The 11,502-nt window shown below is 21.8% G+C and overlaps 3 protein-coding genes across 3 annotated transcripts; 2 read left to right on the forward strand and 1 right to left on the reverse strand.

Annotated features, from left to right (window-relative positions):
• Nucleotides 1–43: 43 nt before the first annotated feature.
• Nucleotides 44–1,867, forward strand: DDB_G0290633 (hypothetical protein; the record flags this gene model as incomplete). Its single annotated transcript, XM_630612.1, has 1 exon — nt 44–1,867. One exon carries the CDS (start codon nt 44–46, stop codon nt 1,865–1,867), a length of 1,824 nt encoding a protein of 607 aa, XP_635704.1.
• A 680-nt stretch (nt 1,868–2,547) lies between these two features.
• Nucleotides 2,548–6,591, forward strand: DDB_G0290635 (hypothetical protein; the record flags this gene model as incomplete). Its single annotated transcript, XM_630613.1, has 4 exons — nt 2,548–2,887; nt 3,013–3,213; nt 3,288–3,944; nt 4,028–6,591. The coding sequence occupies 4 exons, from the start codon at nt 2,548–2,550 to the stop codon at nt 6,589–6,591; spliced, it is 3,762 nt and encodes a 1,253-aa protein (XP_635705.1).
• A 648-nt stretch (nt 6,592–7,239) lies between these two features.
• Nucleotides 7,240–9,960, reverse strand: dlrA (hypothetical protein; the record flags this gene model as incomplete). Its single annotated transcript, XM_630614.1, has 2 exons — nt 7,240–9,681; nt 9,946–9,960. 2 exons carry the CDS (start codon nt 9,958–9,960, stop codon nt 7,240–7,242), a joined length of 2,457 nt encoding a protein of 818 aa, XP_635706.1.
• Nucleotides 9,961–11,502: the final 1,542 nt, after the last annotated feature.

Here is an 11,502-nt window from a genome sequence, read left to right on the forward strand (position 1 = left end):
TTTTTTTTTTTTTAAAAAAAAAAAAAAAAAAAAAAAAAAAAAAATGTCTCAATTATTTTATTCAAAAAATTTATTAAATAACAATAATAATATTAGTAATAATATTAGTAATAATAATACAAATAATAATAATAATAATAATAATATCAGTCCAGTCGATTTCTCATCTAATAATGATAGACCACATTTACCATCAATAACATATAATGATAATTTAAATAATAGTAATAATAATATAAATAATAATAACAATAATAACAATAATAATAGCCCTTCAATAAATGGAATACCATTTAATATTAGTTCACCAAAAATATCATCATCTTCATCAACATCTTCATCAACTTCTCCATTGCCATCACCATCATCATTTTTTAAATATAAAAATTTTAATCAAGAAGAGTCAACAATTACTGTGCCTCCTCTTTTAGCACCACTACAATTTACAAATGATATTAAAAGAACATTATCACCACCAAATTTTCCATATTATAATTCATTTTCATCACCATGTCCATCACCAAACCATTTTTCAGTTTCACCAAGAAATTACTCTTCACCAAGTTATCCAAGCTCACCATTAAGCTCTCCAAAATTAAATAACAACCTTTCAAATTTATGTCTTAACAACAACAATAACAATAACAACAATAACAACAACAACAATAATAATAATAACAATAATTATAATAATAATAAAAATAATAGCATTTATAATAAAAATGAATTTTTAAATTTAAGTAGTGAATCATTATTTTCATCATCCTCTTCTTCAAATTCTTTACTATCTTCCCCATATATTAGATCAGCTTCTTCAAATTCTTCACCTCCATTATGTTCTTCACCCCCATTATGTTCTTCGCCACCAAGATTAAATTACACTGACTGCGATAGTAGAGTTAATTATTTTATTGAGGAAGAATATATAAATATTAATAATTATAATAATAATAATTATAATAATAATAATTATAATAATAATAATAACAATAATAATAATAACAATAATAATAATAACAATAATAATAATAATAATAATAATAATAATAATAATAATAATAATAATAATAATTTGTATAATAATTTTTGTAATAATAATAATAATTTAAATAATAATAATAATAATAAAAATAATAATAATTTTACTAATAATATTAATAATAATAATATTATAAATAATAGCAATGGTAACAATCTAAATAGTGGCTGTTCTTACTCTCGTAAAAATTATAATAAACAAAATAGAAGCAATAATAAAAATAAAAATAATCATAATAATAATAATAATAATAATAATAATAATATTAATAATAATAATAATAAAAGGGTTCAAAAATCACCAACTTTAATTAGTCAACAATCATTAATTCCATTGATTTCCAATGGAGATGATAGCTTCACAACTGCAACAGCAGAAGAAGCAGCAGAAGCTAGAACCATGACAACAACTACAACAACAACAACAACACCAATATTATTACCACAACCAATTTCATCTTCTTTGTCATTGTTTCAAGAGATTAAACCAAGATACCAATGTGAACATACCAATTGTTTTAAAACCTTTTCATCGCCACAATCAAGATCAAATCATTACACTCTAAAACATGATAGTAAATGTCAAGATCCAACAACTTGTCCACAATGTATAAGAAATCAAAAAATTCAAAATTCACCAAAATCAAAATGCAGACACTTTGGTTGTGGTAAAATTTGTTCATCAGCAAATCTCGCCAAACATGAGAAAACGTCGCATCATAAAACAAATACCTTGGAGAAATTCTCATGTACAAAATGTGATGATTTATCAAATATCTCTTGTAAAAACTCCTTACCACCTTGCTCAACAATTATTGAAAAAAAATAAATAAAAAAAAAGAAAATCAACCTCTTTCCCAAACCTTTGTAACAACAACCAGTGCACATTTAAAAATGTAAATAGTTTACAATCATGTATCTAATTAGAATAATTAATTATAAAAAATAAAAAAAAATAAAAAAATAAAAAAATAAAAAAATAATAATAATAATAATATTAATAATAATAATAATAATAATAATAATAATAATAATAATAATAATAATAATAATAATAATAATAATAATAATAATAATAATAATAATAATAATAATAATAATAATAATAATAATAATAATAATAATAATAATAATAATAATAATAATAATAATAATAATAATAATTAATAGTAATATTTTAATTAAAAGTTTTGGTATTATAAAAAATTGTAAATTAAAATAAATGTTAGAAAAAAAAAAAAAAACAAATAAAAAAAATAGTGAAAAATGATTAGAAAAATTTAAAATTAATGAATTTTTTTTTTTTAAATTTCGGTGGTCACTTTATTTTATTTTTTTTAAATTTCGGTGTTCAATTTATTTTTTTTTTTGGCAATTATTATAAATTTTAAACCTGGTTTTTTTTTTTGTTTTGTGTTTTTTAAAAAAAATATGCAATGAAATTCAAAAAAAAAAAAAAAAAAAATTAAAAACGAAAAATAAAAAATCAAAAAAAAAAAAAAACAAAACATGTATGGAAATAGAATATTATTTTTCCTTATTTTATTTTCTCTTTTATGTCTTGTTAATGGTCAATTTCAATTGACAGATTTATCAAGTAATACAGATAAAATAAAATATTTAGAATCAGATGGCTCAACATGTAATTTTAAAATTCCAATTTTAGCCAATGGTTCAGGAACTTTGAATTTTTTAAGTGAAAATACTATTCCTGCACAATGGTTTCCATATTCATATTCATCAGGTTCTAATACTCTATTTCTAATAGAGTTTAGTTCAATAAAAAAGGGAGAAAAAGAGTTTACTATTTCAGCAGATAGTGCTCCTTCAATTAAAATAACTTTATCATGTTTGTGTAAGCATTACTATTTTATTATTAAAAAAAAAAAAAAAAAAAAAAAAAAAAAAAAAAAAAAAATTGAATTAATTGATATTTACATATTAATTTTGGTGGTGAAATTACATTTAGATCAGTATCAAGTAATCAAAGACCTATTTATTCATTATCAACATCATTCAATAATATTCAAATTTATGTATCACCAAGACCAATCTCTGGTAATGCAAATAATATTACCTACATAGTTTATTGCCCTCGTTTTGAAAAAAGTGGAAAACAAGTATATAATTTAAACTCATTTTTACCATTTGGTAATGCTACTATATCAACAATAAGTATAGTATAGATATCCAATTATATATATTTTTAAGTATAAATACTAACAAAAAAAAAAAAAAAAAATTAATAGGTAAATTTTATAATACTCTAAGTATTTTTAATAATAATTCAGCAAATATAATTTCAAATAATCAAATAGGTGAAGCATCATTTGATCTTTCATTTGAAAATTTAAAAGGTTACGATTTTAAAACATATCAATACCAATTTAAATCAGGATCATCTATATATTCAGCATTTCCATTTGGATTTAAGAGTGGAAATAATTCAAAATTTAATTATTTAGCATCGTTTTTAACATCTAATCAGTCAAGTAATCCCACTTCGGAATTAAAAGTTGATGAAATTACATTTCAAGTAACTCCTAATCAATTGGTTCTCACAACAGATGATACTCTCCGTATTGAAGATTTAAGATTTTTAGAAGCCACCAATTTTAAATTTGTAATTAGAATTATAGCTGGTAGTAAATATTTAGTAAAATACTTTATTATACCATTAAAAAATGGTTTAAATATAAAGATTGACAATAGTAATGTTATTTCTCAAAATTTATTACTTGGAATTTGGGAATATATTTTCGATGCTTTTTCATATGGAACTGATTTTGAAGGTAATATTATTATCTATAATTTCAATGATCAACAAAAATCATATTCATTAGGATATCCATATGATGCAAAAAAACCTAACAATATTTTATCATTACCAAAAACTGATCTATCAAGTAAGTATACTTTATTAATTTTATAAAATTATTATTAAAAAAAATTTAATTCTAATTAAAAAATTTATTATTATAATTAAAAGATTGTAATTATTTACAAGATATTAAAAATATTTCATTTTTAAATAATAATATTGATTTAACTAATCAAAATGTTGATAATATGATATATTTTTCATTTGGAAATAATAATAATAATTATATTACAAAATCAATTGGATTTTCATTAACTGACCCAAAATCATTAAGAGATCAAGGTTTTAATGGTGATATTTCAAAGTATTACAATACAAAATTAACATTTGCAAAATTTGATTCAATTAATAATAGATTTAGTGCACCATTTAAAATGCCAGCCAATATAGTACCAGGTCAGTTGGATTATACTATAATATTTGATAGAGATAATATTATTCCAAGTGTAGCATTACCAATGGAGTATCAATTAAATGTTACAAGTTCAAATGTTGATATTCAAGGACCAATGATAACAAATATAATTTATAATTATAATTCAATTTCTTTTGGTTGGACAATTACAATTGAAGACTCAATAAATGGTTTTGATAGTGGTTATATTCTAATTAGAGGTGTAATTGATAATTCATTATACAATATTTCATTCTCAAATAGGGATGGTAAAAATGGTAATAATAAATTTAAAAACAATTATGATATTCTAATAGAATTAGATAAAACTCATAAGTGTACATCACAAAATTATTCAATCAATTATGTTTATTTAGTTGACACATTTGGTAATGAAGCAACATTTTATAAACATGCAACTGATATACAATTAAATAAAATGGTTTATAATTCGGATTCAACTGGTAATCCATTAATAAATTTTATAAATCAACAAAATTTATTTAGTATTTTATCACCAGATTATTGCAACTCTCCTCAAGTTGATTCAACAATTACTTTACTTAGTTTTAATACAACCACTACTGAAATAGATGCTGGTTCAATTAATAGATCTGTAACATTTGATTTTGAAGTACAAGATTCTGTTTGGGGTTTAAAAAAAGATCAATATCCAATGGTTTATTTAATTTCTCAAGATTTTAAATCGGTTCAATGTGTCTCTAAAATTGTATCTTTAAATGATTTTAAAGGTGTTTATCAATGTACTTTTGATCAATTACCACTAGGTTTTGGCTTTCCAAATGGTTTGAGTATATCAGTTTATGGTTTCATTAATAATGGTGGTCAATTTTATGGTTTCTCATCATCAATGTTAAAGAGTTTAGGTTTTAAAAATTTTATAAGTGTTTTACACTATAATCCAAATTTAATATTCATTACTGGTACAAGTGAGGTAACTGAATTAGATAGTGAATTCTTAATTTATGGAACTGCACTCACAAATGTTATTACAGCTAGAATAACTCTTTCAAATGGTACTCTTATAGAATGCCCTTGTAAAAGTACTTTTAATAGTATTCTCAAAGTTTTATTTTTCCCAATTGGTATTAAAGATCCTTTTACAATTACACTAAATGGAGTTTTAAATGATTATTCAAATGTTTACCCGGTTACACCAATTCAATATAATTTCAAATATGAACCAATAATAACTGAAACTCCAATAGTTACATACCCACCTCAAAAATGTAAAGGCTCACCAGAATGTGGTGGTACATCCAATGGTTATTGTTCCAATTCAGGTTGTATTTGTTATTCACCATGGTTTGGAATTGATTGTACATCTCAAATTATAACAGTAGCTCCACCATTGATTGATACTGATAAACCAATAACATCAATTGATGTACCAAAAGATTCAAATGGTAATAATATAAAATCAATTATATCAATTGTTGCATTAAGAGAAATTAATTCAGTAACAAATGAACAAATTAAAATTCACTATTTTGAAAAATGGATTTATAAAAATATCTCCTCAACGATTTCACAATATACAAGTAATATTACAAATGGTGATGGTGATGATGGTAAGCCAATAACCACTACAACCATCACAGCAACTTTAGAATGGTTTTCAGAGAGTAGAAATATTTCTTTCGCAAATCAACAATTAATTATGAATCCATCAAGTATGAAATATACCATAGAACTTTCATCATATGCTTTTTCAAATTCATTATCAAATTTACAAGTGGTAATGTCTGCTCAAATTCAATCAAACCAAAAAAATATTTGTTCAGATAAAGATTTTGGAAATACTACAATGGAAAATTCAAACTATATAAAATTACAAGTCGCATCTAATAGTTTCTATGGAAGATATATTAAACGTGGTATTGTTGATGGTAAATTCATTACGGTTGAAAATGAAATTTTAGATTCAAAATTTAATGCAATTCAAAGTGAAAATACTGCTCAAACTTTTATTGGTATTTTAATTGGAAGATATGTAAATTATGCTATTATAGATCCAGACTTTTCAATATTAATTGAATCAAACTCTGCCAATTCCAATTCTCCAAATTCAATTTGTTCAGCATCAAATTCAACAAAAGTTTCAACTGGACAACTTATTGGTATAATCATTGGTTCTTTTATTGCTTTCTTATCATTGTTAATAATTGTTTTATTCCTTATGTATAAATCTCCTCATTGTTTATTTTTTAAAATTTTTATTTATAAAATTACTAAAAAGTCAAAAATAAATAAATAAAATTTGTTTAGATATAAATATATTAATATTTTTGTTTATGTAAAAAAAAAAAAAAAAAAAAAGAATATGTTATTTATTTTTTTTTTTTGAAATTCAAGTTAAGGTTTTATTATTCTGTTTGTTTTGTTCTACTAAAATAATCAAAACTATTAGATGATATATTTTAGTAAATTTTTAATTCTAATCTGTTGGTTTTGTTTTTTTTTTTTGTTTGCCAGTAGGGCTTATAATTTTTTTTTTTTTTTTTTTTTTTTTAAAGATTTTAATTATTAATTATTACGAGTCTGTTTTTATGGAATTTATCGCGATTTGAATAATTTGTTCTGTTTATTTGTTCTGTTCATTGTTTCTGTTATTTTCTTCTGTTGTTTTTTTTAACTTTTTCTTTTTTTCTTTTTTTTTTTTTCTTTTTTTATATATATATGATTCGGTTGGGTATTATTTGATTTCAAGTTTTATTATTATTATTATTATTATTATTATTATTATTATTATTATTATTATTATTATTATTATTATTATTATTATTATTATTATTATTATTATTATTATTATTATTATTATTACTATTACTATTATTATTATTTTTTTTTTTTTTTTTTTTTTTTTTTTTCTTTCTTTCTTTTTTTCTTTTTTTTTTTTTTTTTTTTATACAATAATACGAAGATTTGTATTAAGATTATTATTTCTATTATTAGAACCACGATTACGACCTCTAGTTACATATAAGACTGATACAATAGTTGTTGAGGTTGGAGGGTAAAAATAAGAATCTAAATTAACCAAATAACTACGAAGCAATAACTCTTTCATGAACTGTACACCTTGAGTATTGATATTGTTATGGTTTAATTGTATTGAAGCCAATGATTGATTGTACCATAGAGCTTCACATAAGGCTTTAGCACCATCATTTGTGATACCATTACCAGAAAGGTTTAATTCAGTGATTGATTGATTTTGTTTTAATGAATCACTTAGAGCTCTACAACCTTCATCACCAATTTCATTTCCACGTAATTGAAGATCGGTGATTGTTGAATTTTGACGTAATGCTTCACCCAAACGTTTTGCACCAATTGGACCCAATCCATTGGTACACATTGAAAGTTTTGAGATTTTCTTATTCATTGCTAAACCCTCAGCTATATGAATTGCACCAAGGTGACCAATTTCAGGATTGATTGAGAGATCTAGTATCTCTAAAGATCTATTTGTTTTCAAAGCATTACCAAGTGAAGTGGCACCGCTTGCACCAATATTATTGAAAGCCAATGATAAATTAATGATTGAATGATTTTGAGCTAGAGCATCCCCCAATTGAACGGCACCTTTATCACCGATTGAATCACCGGTCAAATCGAGATAGGTTATAGATTGACACATGGATAAAGCGGCAGCCAATGGTTTTAAACCTTTGTAATTGAATTCGTTTCTTGACATATCGAGATAGGCAATCGTTTGACTGGCTTGAATACCTTCGGAGATATATTTCATACTTTCGGGTGATAGTTTAGTATCACATAAATTTACAGAAGCAAGACAAGGATGTTTTCTAATGGCTTCACCAACGTATTTCGAACTCTTTTCATTGAGATCATTCTTTGAAAAGTCAACCTCTGTTAGTGAACTATTCTTACCAATGGATTCCACGATGAAATCGATACCTTTGGCGCCGAATCTATTTTTAGAGAGATTAATGGTTTGTAGGATCGTAGTGGATTGAAGTGCTTGACCCAATGCTTTTGAGCCTTTGAGACCAATACAATTTTGTGAAAGATCCAAATTGATTAGGGTGGTATTTACCAATATCGCTTTGGAGATCTCTTCGGCACCCTCATTACCAATGGAATTAAAACTCAAATTCAAATGAGTGATGGTTTTATTTGCCAACAAACATTCACCAATACAATGTGCTGCTTTATTTCCAATACCATTTTGTGAGAGTTCCAATGTCGTGATTGTGGTATTTTTGGTTAATAACATCCTAACAAAACTTGATACATCGAAAAGGGTAGGTGTTGATACCTTTAGTTGAAGGTTTATTAAATTTGGATATACATTATTTGAAAGATTACGAAATAAATTGGTAATACTACGATCTGGTGGTAATTGATAGGTATAATTAACTAATCTTCCAACTGATATCTTTCTCCATTTACTACATACACTACATATGTTTGTAAAATTTTGTGAATTTGGTTCATCTTTATGTGCTTTACCCAAAATATTGGAAATAATAATATCTGCTAATGATCCAATAAATGGTGGTCTTTCTCCTGGTTTTAATAATATTTCTGGTGTTTCATATGTTATATTATTTGGTGCTGATTGATTATTATTATTATTATTATTATTAGGCGGAGTGGTTGATGATGTAACCCGTGGTGATTGGTTTGATGCACTACTTCCACTTCCTGCCATTAAATTACTTGATGATGATGATGTCGACTCCTCAATCGAATCTGAATTTGTTAAATTTGTTATTGAATTATCGTTTTTATTAAAATTATTGTTATTATGGTGACTTATTTGTGGCGATGATGTTGGTTCTTGTTGATTACCATTCCCTTGGTTATTATTGTGGTTATTATAATTATTGCTATTATTATTATTACTATTATTATTATTATTATTATTATTATTATTATTATTATTGTTATTATTACTATTATTATTTGATTGGAAATGATAATTTTGTAAATGTTGATGAATATGGTGTTGTTGCATATGATTTATTGGGTGATTATTGTTATTACTATTATTATTATTACTATTATTAATATTATTATTATTACTATTATTATTACTATTATTATTGTTGTTATTATTACTATTATTATTATTATTATTATTGTTATTATTGTTATTATTATTACTATTACTATTACTATTACTATTACTATTACTATTACTATTACTATTACTATTATTATTATTATTATTATTATTATTTTTATCCAAACCAGGTTGGTGATATGATGCTTGATCTGAAATATCTATATCCTCTTTTTTTATTTGCGTCTCTAAATTGTTTGATTGATCTTGTCCTGATATAAAATAAAATTGATGATCAACATTCATTTGATTCTTTATTGTGTAATTAATATTGATGTTTAATATAGGTAGCGGCCATGCAAGGTGCCCAATTTTGTAGTTTTTATAAAAAATAAAAAAAAAAAAAACGATTAAAAAAAAAAGTTAACAAATTTTAAAAAAAAAAAAATAAAAATAAAAAAAAAATAAAAAAAATAAAAATGAAAAAGAGGTGTTAGTAATGAGGCGAAATTTGAGTTTTTTTTTTTTTTTTTTATGGATTTGGGGGGATAAAAAAAAAAATTCTAAATAACTTACCTGGTGATTTTGCATGTGGATAATATATGATGTTTGGTCAGAAAAAAAAAAAAAAAAAAAAAAAAACAACCCTGAAGTTATGTGGTATTTTTTTTTAAGTTTTCTTTATTTTTTTTATTAATTAATGAATTTATCTTCCGACTAAGTTTAAGCAATAATCTGTGAAAAAAAAAAAAAAAAAACTAACTTTTTATTTTTTTTTTTTTATTAAAATTTTGAAAAGACTTTTTATTTTTAAAAAGTTTTTTTTTTTTGATTTTTTGATATTTTTTTTTTTCTTTTAGTAAACGATTGGTTTTATTTCTATGGTGAATTTTGTAGTAAAACACACTTACAATTTTTTTTTTTTTTTTTTTGATAATTTAGTTTATAATTAAATTTTTTTTTTTTTTTTATAAATAATTAATTAATCTAATAAATAAATAAATAAATAAATAAATAAATAAATAAATAAATAAATAAATAAATAATAAATAAATAATTAATTAATAAATAAATAAATAAATTAATAAATAAAATATTAATTAATTAATTAAATAGATTAATAAACAAAGTAAAGTTAAAAAAGTGGTTGGGTGTGATTTTTTATTTTTAAAAGATCTTATCAATGATAAGCCTTTGTTGTGTGTGTATGAAATTAATTGTTGAAATATGATTTTTTTTTTTTTGTTTTATTTTTTTTTTTTTTTTTTTTTTTTTTAAAAAAATTTATATTTTTTTTTATTTTTTTATTTTTTTTTAATGATAAAATAATTTCTTTGAAAATGGAAAAATAAATAAATAAAAAAAATTATTTATTTTAATTTTTAAAATTTTTTTTTTATTTTTTATTTTTTTTTTTTTTATTAATATAAAAAACAAATTAAAGGTGACTTTTCACTTTTAGGATTGTGAAGTTTTATTTTATTTTTATTTTTTCCAAATTTATTAAAAAAAAAAGTATTACTATAAAAAAAAAAAAATCTAATTGTTGTTAAAATAGAAAAAACCTTAGATTTTAGAAAATTAATGAAATAAATTAAAAAAAGGAAAAAATGATTTGGCGTTTCTAAACACAAAAAAAAAAATAAAAAAATAAAAAAAAAAATAAAAAAGAAAACCATAAAATTTAAAAAAAAAAAAGAAAACCATAAAATTTAAAAAAAAAAATTAAAATAAACTTACTTCTTTTATTATATAAAAAATGGGATTCTAAAAAATTGAACAAATATTAATATTGAAAATTATATATATATATATCTTTATAAATTTATATGTACAAAAAAAATAATACAGCTTTATTGAATAGAAATAATCTAAACTATAAAATAATAAATAAATAAAATATTGAAAAGATAAATTAAACAAAAATAAATAAATAAATAAATAAATAGGTTTTTTTTTTTTTTTTTTTTTTTTTTCCAAAAAAAAAATTTGAAAAAAAAAATTATTTGAAATTATATAATTTCTTTACCCTTGAAACTCGATTACCTTTAAAAAAAAAATTTAATTTAATAATATTATTATTTTTAAAAAAAAATAAACTTTAGAATTTTAAACCCTATTTTAATTATTTCA

The sequence above is a fragment of the Dictyostelium discoideum genome, assembly GCF_000004695.1.
Source record: "Dictyostelium discoideum AX4 chromosome 5 chromosome, whole genome shotgun sequence".
In the NCBI taxonomy this organism is placed as follows: Eukaryota; Evosea; class Eumycetozoa; order Dictyosteliales; family Dictyosteliaceae; genus Dictyostelium; species Dictyostelium discoideum.